Here is a 13,915-nt window from a genome sequence, read left to right as displayed (position 1 = left end):
TTTAAAGAGTTTTGGAAAACATCCATAAGTAATCTCGTATATATCCTCCAAAGTTTTTGTAAAGTCCATTTTTTAACCGAAAGGAGCTGGAAGCCCGTGCAAAACCGGGAATTTCTGCTGGAAGGAACCACCGGCCCGCGGGCCCCGCCAGGCTGAGGTGCCAGCGACCGCGCGCCTGTGAACCAACTTCCGTCCTAGTATAACCCGCCTCACCGTCGTCACGCCTCGTGCTCCTGCTCTGCTCCGCTCCGCTCCGACGACGACGGCGCCACCACGCCAACCAACGCCGTCCCTTCCCGCACAATCAAAATCCCCGACCCCGACGCGCCACCCCACCACTCTCCCCCCCCTCCTCGCCCGCCCCTCCTCTCGCCTCGCGCCCGATCCGGATGGCGCCCGCCGCCGCCGCGGGGACCGCGCGCGGCCGGCGCTTCACCGCCGCGGTCTTCGCCGTCGCCGTGGCGCTCGCGCTCGCGTCCGCCGCGGGGAGGCCCGACAAGGAGACGCGGGAGAAGTTCTACGGGAGCCTCGTCGCCAACGGCACCCACAACGCCACCGCCGGGGACAACAGCATCGCCGACATGTTCGGCCGCGTGCTCGACAAGGAGTTCTCCGACAGCGACGCCTCCGAGGGTACGTGCGATCCCCTGCCCCCCCTAGCCCCGCTCGGCCGCTCCTCTAGATCTGCTCTGGCCCAGGGGATTTTTTTTTTCCTGCCGAATATCATCCTGCGGGGGTGAGAGTAGATGTTTGAGTCGGATGTTGATGTCCCTCACTGCCAATTTCTCACGGGCCATGCAAATTCGGGGTTTAACACTGCACTTTTTTGGTTTGTTATTGTGGTGATGAATTGCTTTGCTCCTCATTTTGCAGTTCCAGACAAGAATAGCTTCAACAACAGCATCTCAGATCATCAAGTAGGTGTGACTACCCTCTTACGTGTGTATTGTGTTTCCTGTTACGAAACTCTCTTTCGGTCTTTCCCCCAAGAGTGGTGGAGGCTTGCCTAAAAGGCATTACCTGTACTTTTCATAGTGCGCCAAAACGACATGACATAGCAATATTGGTTGTTTGGTAGTGAGGTATTTCCCGTTGGAAATGAAACAGAAAAAACCCTCCAGGCGCATTTATATGTGCATGTCCCTTCTAAGTACTTTAGCAGTTTCTATATGGGTGTAAAACAAATGATGCTAAGCCATATTTGATGGCATGCAATTGATATGCTTTGTAAATTTGGGGTTCTACTTAAGCAACTCTGTTGGAACTGTACCCAGTCTCCCATAATGTTAGTGTGGCGTATCTCCAGTGCTTGTTTATCCCATGATGTATAGTCGGGTGCATCTCCCCGCATGTTTTCTGTCTAGTTAACTATAGCGCCTTATCTATTTGCTCTCAATAGTTCCTTTGACATTTTTTTTGGGGGAAAAATCTGCTCATGATGCACCTCTGAAATAAGAACTTGTAATTCCATACATATTTATTTATTTTTCTGAATAATTTGTTTTATTTCAAAGTAGTTCGCTATATGATACTAAAATTTATCTTCTATGTTTGTTCAGGCTGTTCTGGAGACCGTAGCTGTCATCACACACGACAAGAAAAATGATACACAGCAGGCAAAGTATGGCTAGAATATGAACAGGATCAGCTGTTAGAATCGTTCAATCTGTAGCATTCTACTATGATTGACATAACTTAAACAGTGGTTCTTGTGCAGTTCCTCAAGACCTTTCCAAATAGGTGACATGTTTGGTTCTCAGAATGAAAATTCTGATGACACGGAAACCGTGATAGACAAAGAGGTGTGTAAATCCACTTATTAACAAGGATGCTTATTTGTTTGCCATCGAATTAGTTCTGTGATTAGTTTGGTGTCGCTGACTATAACTTTGTGCAGGATAATGTTTTTGTGATGTCAAATCGTAAAACAAAGTATCCAACACTTCAGTTAGATTTAAGGTCAGTTTTCTTTCATACCTTGAGCCTGTACATGGAATCTGTAATCTGCAGATTGCACATAAACCATAACAATAATCTTTGGTTTTGCAGATTGATTAAAGATCTGGTAGTTATAATTGTTTCAGCTACTGCCGGTGGTATCATATTCTCTTGTTTGGGGCAGCCGGTGAGTAGACCTGTCATACTTTAGTGCTAACATTGCATTACCTCAGTAGGCATGATTTATGTTGTTATTTTCCAGGTTATCGTTGGCTATCTACTTGCTGGTTCTCTTATTGGACCCGGAGGCTTGAACTTGATTAATGAAATGGTGCAGGTAAAAAAATATTATCACTAACAACTGCTCTCCTATCGTTATCTTTATTTTAAGTCTCTTGGAATTCTGGTCTATTTTTTTTAATCTGTACTTTGACGCAATGTAGTTTCTTAAACATGCTCACCGAAAAAGTTAGCATGGACACCGGGAATGTGCACTCGATAGTTAAGATTCATTATTTGGTTGGTCAAAATAAAGAATTGTCCAAATTTATTTTTCTATCCTTTTATCTCATGCTTGAAAATGTTGTAAGGATATATGTTTGGATGGTGACCAAAAACAACCATACCAATTATTTGGTCATGATTAAAATTCTGGCTCTTGCTTGGATGGTTTCCAATATTTTGGCATGCCAAGCCACACTATACAATTTTAGTTCATTTTTCTTGCCAACATTGGTGAGAACATGGGCAGCCAAAATCTTAGCCCAAACATTGGTTAGCCAAATTTCTCGTGGGGTTGTCTTTGACTCAACCAGAAGGTCCAGAACATACCCTAAGTGAACCTCAGGAAGATAATATTGTGAAGGGAGCATTAACCAATGTAGCAATTACATTAGAATAGTAATGACGTTTAACCTCCTAAGTATGCTGTTGAATTTGACGTATTGCATCTCTCATTAATTGTGTTCAACTGCAGGTGGAGACCTTTGCACAGTTTGGTGTGGTGTTTCTTCTTTTTGCTCTTGGCCTTGAATTTTCATTGCCAAAGGTACTTGAGAATGTCATGGCTAATTACTTTGTTCTAATGTTACCCTTTCTTCAAATATAATATTCATATAAACATGTGGTGTCTGACCATGTTGTTCATTTCCATCAGTTGAGAGTGGTTGGGCCTGTTGCTGTGCTTGGTGGTGTACTTCAGATTGCTTTGTTCATGTTCTTGTGTGGCCTAACTGCTGCGGTATTGTATTAGCTTTCTTTATTCAATATACTGTCCTATGAGAGAAAAGACACTTAACTAAATCTGAGGTTATGCCATTTTTCCAGTTGTGCGGTGCTAAATTATCCGAGGGAGTATTTGTTGGCACTTTCTTGTCAATGTCATCTACTGCAGTGGTAATATGTTCGCTCAAGATGGCTATCATCCAAAATTTATGACTTCCACAATTTAAATTTCGTTGGTCACCTTGAGTCAGGGGAAATGTGGTTGAGTTGTTGGGCTTGGTTTAATTATATGAATGACTGTTTACAGATAGCGAATTCTCACTCTGTTAACTTTAAATAATATGTATCTTCTAATTGCTACAAGCCTACAACCATGGCAGGTTTCCAAGTTCTTAGTGGAAAAGGGTAGCACAAATGCGCTTCATGGTCAAGTTACAATTGGCACCCTTATCCTTCAGGTTTGTACTTCACCCACTTCTTTCATCTATTTACTCTTTTATTGTTTATTATTGGTTAAAAAATATTACTCCTGTTACAAGCGCCAAGTACGACAAGAATTATGGAAAGGTGGGAGTACAAACTTAAAATCTTGCTTTGCAATTTTGATGAAGAAATAACATAATCACTAGAGATTTTAGTTCAGTTGCATGGATAGGAGTTCCTGATGCACCATCTATTGCAAATTTTCAACTCTGACCAATTTAACCAACCTTCACTGCTAGTAACTCTTCTTATTTGCAGACTGGTCTGTGCTATCATGCCTTAAGTGAGTTTATGTTTGTTAACTTGGTATTCACTCTGTAACAATGGTCTTCAATATAATGTTCACACCCCTGTTACAAGCGCCAAGTTTCTAAATTGTTAGTCATTTCAATATTTCAATTAGAAAGGAGAGGAGATAGATACTGACTATTGAAACTGGTGCTATTGGACCTTTCTCATAAACAGACATTTATGTCATCCTCATTTGAACCAATCATTGATAATCAACAAATACGTTGCATTTGGTCTTTAGTAGTGGTTTATGAAATTCAAGCGTTAATTGCTTGGAAGCCAGTTTGATGAAAGCAGGCTTTATGTGCTAGTGTTTCATAACTGTGCTCAGTTGAGATTCAGATTGCATGTTCCTCTTACTCCAGGATTGTGCAGTTGGCCTGCTGTTTGCTCTCATTCCAGTTCTGGGTGGTTCAAGTGGCATATTTGGAGGAATGATGTCAATGGGGAGACTGTAAGATTATTATCAGAATAACTAGTTTGCAGAAATCCAAAATATGTTATCGTAGTGTTATATCAGGGCCTTGAGTAATGCAGAATGTTTTTGTGTGCAGGTTGCTTGTACTGTCCATATTTATAACTGTTGCATATATGATGACTTGGTCATTCATCCCTCGATTCTTAAAACTGATGATCCAGTTATCATCACAGGTTAGTTGAACTGGGTTGTTTCTCCTCTGTTCTGACACCGATTTTGATAGTTATGTGCATTGTTTTTTCAAATTGGTGATGGGATTTTTTCTTCATTTAGTGCTAGGAAACATCATCCATCCAACTTGGTTATTGTGCTCTTCATTTTTAGTGAAAATGCTATATTATCACCATAGTAAAATTGGAGCTCCATGCTTTTCCTTTGTTTCTCTTTGGTACTTCTGTGTGACTACTATAGCTGTATCATCTAAAACCTCAGGTCCATGTCCGTGTAGACTTCTGTGGACTATTTAAAAAATGATTCTGTGTTGCTGTCTGTAGCCCACATTACTTAATTTTCTTTTGCTTATTAAACACCATGTATGTTCTTTCACACAGTGATGTCATGATATGATTAAAAAAATACTTTTTTATAGTTTATATTGTTCTTTTAATGTTTAACCTCACTTGCTAATTTGTTTTTTCTTAAATATGCAGACAAATGAACTCTATCAGTTGGCTGCTGTCGCGTTCTGCTTGCTGCTAGCCTGGGTAGGCTATTTGACTTCATTGCTTGTATCACATCCTGCTAGCATGACTCTTATTGATGCAGCATGACGAACGTTATTAGTATCATGAATACTTGCCTGAGCACTAGTATAGTACATGTTTCTCCGAAGCTTATTTTTTTTCTCTCGAGAAACTAGCAGGAGCATTTGCATTTGTCAAAGCACATCTCTTGCCACTAGGAATGAAAATTCCACCTGGTATACCTGCTATTCTCATGTTTGGTGTCAAGTTGCCAACAGCCTTAGAAGCGTTGGTAGCTTGTATCACATCCTGTTGCTGGCATGATGAGTGACTGTCCTTATAATTGTTCCTGTTGCCCTCTCACTAGTTTTTGTTATCATCAGCATTCCTACTGTTACCTATGACATCAATTCTGTAAAGACTGATGTTATGTCTTTGTACTTGCCAGTGCAGTGATTATCTTGGATTGAGTCTTGAACTGGGCTCATTTCTTGCTGGCGTTATGATATCCACCACAGATTTTGCTCACCATACTTTGGAGCAGGTGCTATTCTGCTTCTGCATCCTGTTCCGTACTTCTGTGTCGTGATTTGGCTTTAATGGGTCTTTATTTATTTTTTATTGCCTTACGTTGTCAAGTTAAGAATTTCGATCACTTTGGTTGGACCTACCAGTTTGCTCATACATGATTGCAGTATCTTACAAAGTGTTGTGTTTTAATAATTGAAGGTGGAAGCAATCCGTAACTTATTTGCGGCACTCTTCCTTGCAAGTATTGGCATGCTCATACATTTCAAGTTCTTGTGGAATCACGTGGACATATTACTTGCAGCTGTTATATTGGTTATAATAGTTAAGAGTATAGTCATAACAGCCGTCATAAAATCATTTGGATACAGCATCAGAACAGCTTTCATCGTGAGTACCTCTCCCTTAGTATTTCCCCATGAGTATCTGTGCAATAAATGAATGTGTTCTCACTCTTTTATTTTATTTTCTTCTCTTACCAAGGTTGGTCTATCATTAGCTCAGATTGGAGAGTTTGCTTTTGTGCTTCTGAGTCGTGCTTCACATCATCATCTTATAGGGGTGAATTATTCTCATCTCATTTAAGCATTTATATACTTGCCATGCATCCATGATGCGTAGGTCTTACCAAATTTTGTTTTGTAGGGGAAAATGTATCTGTTATTACTGGGAACAACCGCTCTTAGCTTGGTAAGTTTTCTTTTCTGGGTCATATGATGGGCCTAGGTGTTCCATGCACACTTAGTCACTTTATTTTGTTTCTTTCTGCAGGTAACAACTCCCCTCATTTTCAAATTAATTCCTGTGGTAACGCAACTTGGTATCCTTATGCGGTGGTTCCCCTCAGAAAGCGGTGTGCAGAATGAGGTATGCTTTCTTAGCTCTTTGCTGACGGTACAACTTTGAATAACATTATTCCTCATTATTCCATCATAGTTGCTGGCAGACACTATGCGTCTGTTGATGATGGTTTTCCAGGGTAAACTGTCATTATCTCATATCAAAACATGGTTTTGCTCCAAGATAAATTCTTGACAGAGTAGTCATAATAGGGGTTGGAGTTACGAAGCATGTTCCGCAAGTTCATGATCGAGATGTACTAAATGCAAGTTTCATGTTTTGGTTTAGTATTCTTTTCTACTACCTCTGTACCAAATATAAGACGTTTTTGCAGCTCAATATGAACTGCAAAAACGTCTTATATTTTGGTACGGAGGTAGTACATGACTTTGCCCACCTTATAAGATGGTTCATCCTTTCTTTTCTAGTGTCATAGTTGAATCTATAATTGGAAAGTTTCCTATTAGAATCTGATTTGGCTAAATGCCTGTTCTTTCTGTCAGAGATTTTAATCATCAGGTTCTAGTGCCAGATGCTCAGTCAGTCTCATTCTTTCCAGTTCCATATCTGATCATATTTCAGCTGCCTTTACAGGAAAAGGCAACAATGCTTGATGTTTACAACAGAACACTCTGACATTGCCAAGCCAAAGACATTCATTCCACTGACAATGATTTATCTGTGCAAAGACTCTTTGCACATGCCACGGTTCGCTGCACAAATATTTTCGTCATTTCCCTCCACGACAGTATAGCGGGGGTGTGATGCAATGACTTGAGGATAACATTTTGAATTGCCGGGGAGTTATCCAATATACCACTCCAATCCAAGAACCAAGTTTGTACATACTGTACATGTCGACCTAGCATATTCTTTACACAGTACGGCCCTGAGGCCTTGGTTTTGTACCATTCTTGCCAACTCAATCTTAGGAGTTAGATAGGGATTTTGTATGCCGAACACAGATGTACCGAACAAGTGACATGTACTATTTTCCCCATAGGGGGGTGGGGGGTGGGGGGTGGGGGTCGTGTGCTATATATCGCAAATTGCCTTTGTGCGTGATATGATCTGGTGTTGTCTTTCAACAACCATTTTCTCACAGCGCTATATGGATATTGTTACTCCCGTCATTATGTGTGGCGAAGTAGTGAAGATTGTTTGCTGGGGTACATATTGTTTTTCTCCCGACACTGTCCATCTTGTATCTGGATGTTTGTTTATGCTAGCTCATTCATCCTAAGTTGGCGGAATTTTGCTGTCACTTGGAGCATCTCTAGCCCTCCCATCCTTTAATCCCCCAAACTTCACCCCATCCTCTAGCCCTTTCCCTAAAACTTAATCCCCCTAAAAGTTCCCTTTGCCAATTCTTCCAAAAGTTCGCACAATGTCAAGCAAGTGCACCACATTTCAACATGCACTTGAACAATTCAAATGCACCACATCATAATTCAACTATGGACATAAATACACTTCCTCATCCAATCCAACAAACAACTACAGCATAATCATGTTTGAGCCAAAAGGCATCAAATTCAACAAGTTCGTTCCAAAAAACCACCAAGCACGTGGTGGATCAACAACCAACATCAATCACAAGTGAACCACACACATGCCATCACTGTGAGCATCACCACCACCATCATTACCGACACCACCACCAAACGACTTAGCCAAGATCTACACGAATCACCCTCTCGTCCATATTGCTTGGGTCCATGAACATGATAGCACACTCCTCGACTGATCTCTTGTTCTTGTGTTCCTGGGCCTCCAATGCAAGGCAGTGCTCCTGAATGTGCCTCTTGTTTGCTCTTTCCTCGGCCTCCATTGCAAACCTTTGCTACTCAATTGGAAGTCTTCTTTCTTCCGCTTGCACCTTCCTCTCCTCGATCACCACTTTTGCCTTCCTCCTCTCCTCCTCCATCATCTTGATCTCGTACAACCAAGTCAACTTATCCTCCTTCCTTTCGGCCACCAACACCCTCTTCATCCTTTTCCTTGAAACTTGGATAGTTCACAAAGTGCAGCTTTCCTGAAAACCATTTTTATATGGGCGCTGATCTGCGCCGGTGCGCCGGCCCAACCGTTGGGCCGGTCCAGCACCAGCCGTCCGATGCGCCAGCCAGGGCCGTCAGATCTGCGTGAGATTCCTTCGAGAAAAATCTCCCCACCGCAGCCGCCCCCTCGCCGCACCGCACCGCGGGACGCCCCCGCTGGTCGTTGACCTCGCAACAGCCTGCACCTCGCCGCACCAGCCTCGCCACGGATGGCAGCTAGCCACCTCCGCCGTCGGCCGCAACTGGGCGACGAAGCCGTCGCAACTCCGCCGCCGCCGGCCATTGGCACATGCAACACTCGCCGCGGTTGCAGCTGATCCGTGAATGGACGTAGCAAAAATTCAGACAGTTGTAGCAAAAACGCCGCCGGAACTCGCCGCCGCGCTTGAAGCACCATGGCCTCGTGAATGGATGTAGCAAAAACACGTCTCCAGTAGTAGCAAAAAACAAGGTTGTTGCAACAAAAATGTCGTAAAACAAGGTTGTTGCAACAAACATGAATGGATGTAGCAAAAACACAGACGGTAGTAGCAAAAATTTGACACGGTTGTAGCAAAAATGGCCACCGTCGCCGTCGCCGGTCGCAGAAAATGGCCGCCGTTGCAAAATCAGAAGACGGTTGTAGCAAAAAACCAGGCTACTTCCAGCAAAATTAAAATACGGTAGTAGCAAAACTTGGTCTGATCTAGCAAATCAAAACAGATGATAGCAAAAATTGTTTCCGGTTCCAGCAAAAAAAGACACTGGTTGTAGCAAGAATAAATGCTGGTTGTAGCTCATGATTTGCCGGTTGTAGCATGTTCGAGTCGCCACCGTCTTCGCCGCCGGCAGCTGCTGGTGCCCCTCCTCGCCGCTGGAGGCAGCTTCCTCCGGGCAAGGTGTCGACCTTGTAGCACATCCACCAGCTGGTTCCAGCAAAAACGAGGCATCGGTCCAGCAAAAAAAATAAAAATTTCATTAAAATCAAAAGGGGATGGTAGCAAAAAAAGAAAGGGGGTGTAGCAAAAAAAACGGGTGGATCCAGCAAAACGGACCTGTTCCAGCGCAAGTTCATCGCCGGCGTGGTCGATTGCAACTTGGCCGCGGCGGGAGATGGGGAAGGAGATGCGGTAGGATGTGGATGGGGACGAGGACGAGCGCTGCTCCCTTATTGCAGCAGGATGTGGATGGATCCCAGCTGCCGGCGGCCTGGCGACGAGTGGATCCAGCTGCGGCGGCCATGGCGACGAGCGCCGCTCCTTGGTAGCGGGTGGGGAGGGAGATGTGCGAAGGATGTGGATGGGGATGAGCCTGCGAAGAGATAAGGAGAGCTGGACGGTGCGTGGGGCTCACTAGCCACGTGCTGTTGTTTTGGAGACCGGCGCAACGGTTCGGCCGGTGCCCCGGCCACAAACATTTACCTTTTTATATAGTACTAATGCAGTCAGCAAGCTCAACTTGACCGTACAGAATAGAAGTCTGAAACCGCTCCTACGTCAGGGTAAAGACCAAGAGGCAAATGGCCATGCTTTCACAAATGACAGTTGTGAAGCGGCACACTTCATGCCTGCAAAAAAGCGTAAAAAAGGTAATCAAGATAAACCAAAAAGCGCATACACCTAATCCGTAATTTTGTACTCGGATACAGTTCTTTAAATACAGCTGCATCCTGCAGCGCTCCCGAGGCAGCAAACAACGACAAGCGGGTTAGAGAGAGAGAGGGAGAGAGAGAGGAAGAGAGAGAGAGAGAGAGAGAGAGAGAGAGAGAGAGAGAGAGAGAGAGAGAGAGAGAGAGAGAGAGAGAGAGGAGGACGAAGGAGGAAGAAAGAGCAAGGATGGGTCAGAGCCCCCTTGTCCGGCTGCCGGTGGCGGAGCAGGTTCAGCCAGAGGTGGCGACCGGTGGCAGCAACAGGTGATTTTTTTTCCGGAAAAGCTATGTTTATTCACCAGAATCGGCTCTTGCCGCTAGCTAATCACGTCTGCAGCTGCGGCTAATCGTAAAGTGAATAGATGAACTTATGAGGTGAGCTTCGTCATGTTTAATTCAGACATGTGTGTGTGTGCGCTACTACTGTCTTTTATCAGGAAGAAAAAAAGCGCAGTTGTTAGCTTTGAGAGCATCGGACGCGCTATATAGGTGTAGCTAAATTTATCGTTAGGATCACGTTAACCTTTGTCAGTGGGAAAATCGACAACAAAATTAAAAGCCAAGTCCAATTTAGAAAGCACTGATCTTAAAAATACCACAATAGCTATATGTAAGTTGACTGAATTTGCAATTTGTATAAGTCAATTTTATGGGAGGAGAAACGATTGGATGAGCAAGAAAGTTGAGGAAGAAGAAAGAAGGCCGGTTGTTGGATCTTAATCTAATGATCCAGAAAACCGACTTACCCAAGATAAATTCTAAAAACACCTAGAAAATGAGATGTCATGTAAGAAGTCATAAATATACTTCACCGCCGGTTTAAAACTTCAGACACAAAGGAAAAATGTATGGATTATAGGCATATGTAGGGGGAGAAAAATAGGAGAAAGCCCCTCATGTTTATTTTCCTCCAAAATGCTATGGAATTTTCTTTACCTGATTTCATAGGAACCCGGATGAGAACAACACAACATGGTCGCAATTTTTCCTATATGAATTTACTCATTCAAAGTTCTAGACGCGGCCTAAGCCATATAGATGCTCTTCAGCCAAAGAACCATATATGTCATAATACATGGATCGTTCTTTGATTCTTGGGGTGATCCAACCGTTTGGAGGTTGTATGTTTTTACTGACAAACATAATCTTAATTACTATTAAACTGAATTAACACTCTAATTTATTTCGTTTTAACCCGCAGGAAGGAACAAACTGGCAAGCCTACAAAAGCTACAAATAAATACTACAAGAACTCAAGCAAAGATGATCTAGTTTTAAGGGCAACACTGGACTCAATTACTAGAATTGGATAAAATTGCAATCCGGTGATGAAAAGGAACATGTGAGTTTTCTTACCTGGTATTTTAGGCACAAATTATGACCTGTGACGTTTCTCGTTTGCTATTGTTCAACCGGTTATATAATAAACACATCAATTTTGGGGTGTAGTTGTTTTATTCTGGGAAGTTTCTCACATCAACAATTTTTTAGGCAGATGCTTTAAAAACAAAAAACTTAGTTCCCTTATGTTATTTCCTACCTACATAATTCCTATCAAAAATTTCACTAACGATGTCATATTTCCCCTCTTCCAGGAAATTACCGGCAATTGCACAAATATCACCTTGTCCACTTATTGTTTGTAAGAGAATGCAGCTGTGCCGCTTGCCGTCTATAATTTTGTCAAGGAAAGGAAAAAATGTTGCATCTATAGGCCTTGTACTTTCAAGCTTTTGGCTCACTAATGATTTATGTACTACAGTTCATGTATTGTTCAAACACGTGAGTTTTAAGTACTTTGAATGTATTAACTTATTGTCCTTAAAAAATCCATGTCTCCCTCTATCAGTTACTCCCATAATATAAGAGCGTTTTTACGCTAGTGTAGTGTCAAAAACGCTCTTATATTATGGGATGGAGGGGTAGTAGTTATTGCATTTTCTTCAAAATAAATTCCATTAGAAGTTAAGAACTATAGAAAATTAAGCACGTAGATATTGCAATGCCCCGTCCGCTACCGGAGCAGCCATTTCGACGATGCCGAACTCTGTCATCCCTAGCCAAAGACTAGGAACCCAAGATGGGGCACTACTATAGAAACCCTTATCAAAAAGGTTATTCTGATTTCTAAATGGTTCGTCCAACTCGTCTTATATACAGTAATCACAAGCAACTCACATGCAACATGTTTATCAGTGGGTACAAGACATCTTCATTCCCCATCTCAACAATAGAAGATTTTTTTTACTAAATTTCAACATGGATTTCAACTATGATTTGATCATGGATTTACAAAATGGATTTAAAAAAGGATTAGAACTAGGATCTGAACCATCTTAAAACTACTCGAACTACAGGCTCTTCCTCCTCTTGGAAGTGACCTCTCAGGAGGGGAGGCTTCGGGTTTCACAACTTTTGCAGACAGTTGGTCGACGAACGCTTGTGCGCCCTTGATGCGGGATAGGGCCAAAGGTTTGAAGGCCGAGAACTATAGGCATTACAGTTAACTAGATTTTATTGACATTATTTAGCATAAAACAAATTGGAACAAGATCGTCTGGCGTACAAGTACTACGAAGGGATATCGATGCATGTAGCCCGTTCCTTGTGCATCCAATGACATCAGGTGGAACCCATGGAAACATAGCACATGATCAGCCCAAAAGCTTGATGACGCCCAATCAAACGAAAGGAGAAGGAATATGGCACTGGGTAGATTAGTAACATGGAGACAGTTTCAATCTTTTACTCGACCAAGCAACAATTGTTTCCTACCACAAATACTTGCAGAAATTAATACTTGATAATAGGACCACAAGTGCAACAGTTTCCTACCACGAAACCCGTTGTAGAGAGAGCTGTACCCAACAGTTTGCTTCCATCATGTCCTGCACAACAAACAAATGTAATTATTGGCATGCATATATTAATGAATAAAGCACATGCAAAAATAAAATTTAGACATATTTGACACCTCTTTCAATTTATTGCATATACACCAATCGTGACCTTCTAACCCACAGTAGCCACAATTCCTCTTTGATCTTTGCTTCTTCATCTTTGCCTGCAACCTTTTCTTCGGTGCACCTCGGCCTTGCACATGAAGGAGACCAAGAACCTTTCCCAAATCTCCAGAATCAATTTTCGTCGTCTGTGGCAACACTAGACCAAACCTAATGCATTCCTTCTAACCACTACTTTATTCCTCGTTGCCATCTTGTGCACTCAGAACCATCTTTAGACGCTGATACTCCTCATTAGATTGACATGCCCGAAAAATGTCGCGTGACTCAAATTCCATGACTCACCGTACCTCACAAGGCTTTCCGAACAGTCATACATCTCGCTCTTTCTGGTCGGAGGATAAGCAGACTTCGCACTCATCGTCCACCTCATGGGAACACAACACCTGGGCAGTAGTTCTACTTGACGTATTCCCAAGATGTAGAATATGTGACAGCATGGTGTGCCCACACATTCCAGCTTATGGCAAGAACAACTGATCCTATACAAAGAACCTTCCTTTAATTCACAGCGCACTTTGAACTTCTTCTATCTTCTATAGCATCTTAGCTAGAACGTACATAGTCAACTCCCATGCATCTAGTATCTTGCTGATAACACATTTGTTTTTTCGATAAAGGATATATATTAATACCGGGAAGATACCAATTACACCCAGCCTCTACAACAATGCAATACCCTAATGGCATTACGGATGCACACAACCAATAAAAAGAAGAAGCTAAAGAAAAAGAATAGC

At 42.5% G+C, this 13,915-nt stretch overlaps 1 protein-coding gene and 2 long non-coding RNA genes across 4 annotated transcripts; 2 read left to right on the top strand and 1 right to left on the bottom strand.

The window, feature by feature from the left end:
- The first annotated feature begins 204 nt into the window (after positions 1 to 204).
- Positions 205 to 7,650, top strand: LOC123093564 (K(+) efflux antiporter 5). 2 transcript variants are annotated; one of them, XM_044515547.1, is made up of 20 exons: positions 205 to 633; positions 874 to 917; positions 1,560 to 1,621; positions 1,718 to 1,802; positions 1,898 to 1,959; positions 2,050 to 2,125; positions 2,201 to 2,275; positions 2,915 to 2,986; positions 3,095 to 3,178; positions 3,265 to 3,333; positions 3,543 to 3,620; positions 4,302 to 4,390; positions 4,491 to 4,587; positions 5,065 to 5,118; positions 5,546 to 5,641; positions 5,827 to 6,015; positions 6,109 to 6,186; positions 6,271 to 6,315; positions 6,397 to 6,492; positions 7,048 to 7,650. In XM_044515547.1, the coding sequence occupies exons 1-20, from the start codon at positions 390 to 392 to the stop codon at positions 7,099 to 7,101; spliced, it is 1,749 nt and encodes a 582-aa protein (XP_044371482.1). In that variant the 5' UTR covers positions 205 to 389; the 3' UTR covers positions 7,102 to 7,650. The 2 variants fall into 2 exon arrangements, with proteins under 2 accessions (XP_044371482.1, XP_044371483.1); XM_044515548.1 differs by having other exon boundaries at positions 208 to 633; positions 7,060 to 7,650.
- A 292-nt stretch (positions 7,651 to 7,942) lies between these two features.
- Positions 7,943 to 10,000, bottom strand: LOC123093566 (uncharacterized). Its single transcript, XR_006445407.1, has 2 exons — positions 9,560 to 10,000; positions 7,943 to 9,430 (listed from the first exon to the last, which is right to left on the bottom strand). It is a non-coding gene; the product is annotated as an uncharacterized lncRNA (long non-coding RNA).
- A 422-nt stretch (positions 10,001 to 10,422) lies between these two features.
- On the top strand, positions 10,423 to 11,959 carry LOC123093563 (uncharacterized). The gene is made up of 2 exons (XR_006445406.1): positions 10,423 to 11,494; positions 11,748 to 11,959. It is a non-coding gene; the product is annotated as an uncharacterized lncRNA (long non-coding RNA).
- Positions 11,960 to 13,915: the final 1,956 nt, after the last annotated feature.

Source organism: Triticum aestivum, chromosome 4B (assembly GCF_018294505.1).
Source record: "Triticum aestivum cultivar Chinese Spring chromosome 4B, IWGSC CS RefSeq v2.1, whole genome shotgun sequence".
Lineage (NCBI taxonomy): Eukaryota > Viridiplantae > Streptophyta > Magnoliopsida > Poales > Poaceae > Triticum > Triticum aestivum.
The sequence above is the reverse complement of the archived record's forward strand: the minus strand, read 5'-3'. Positions and strand labels throughout refer to the sequence as shown.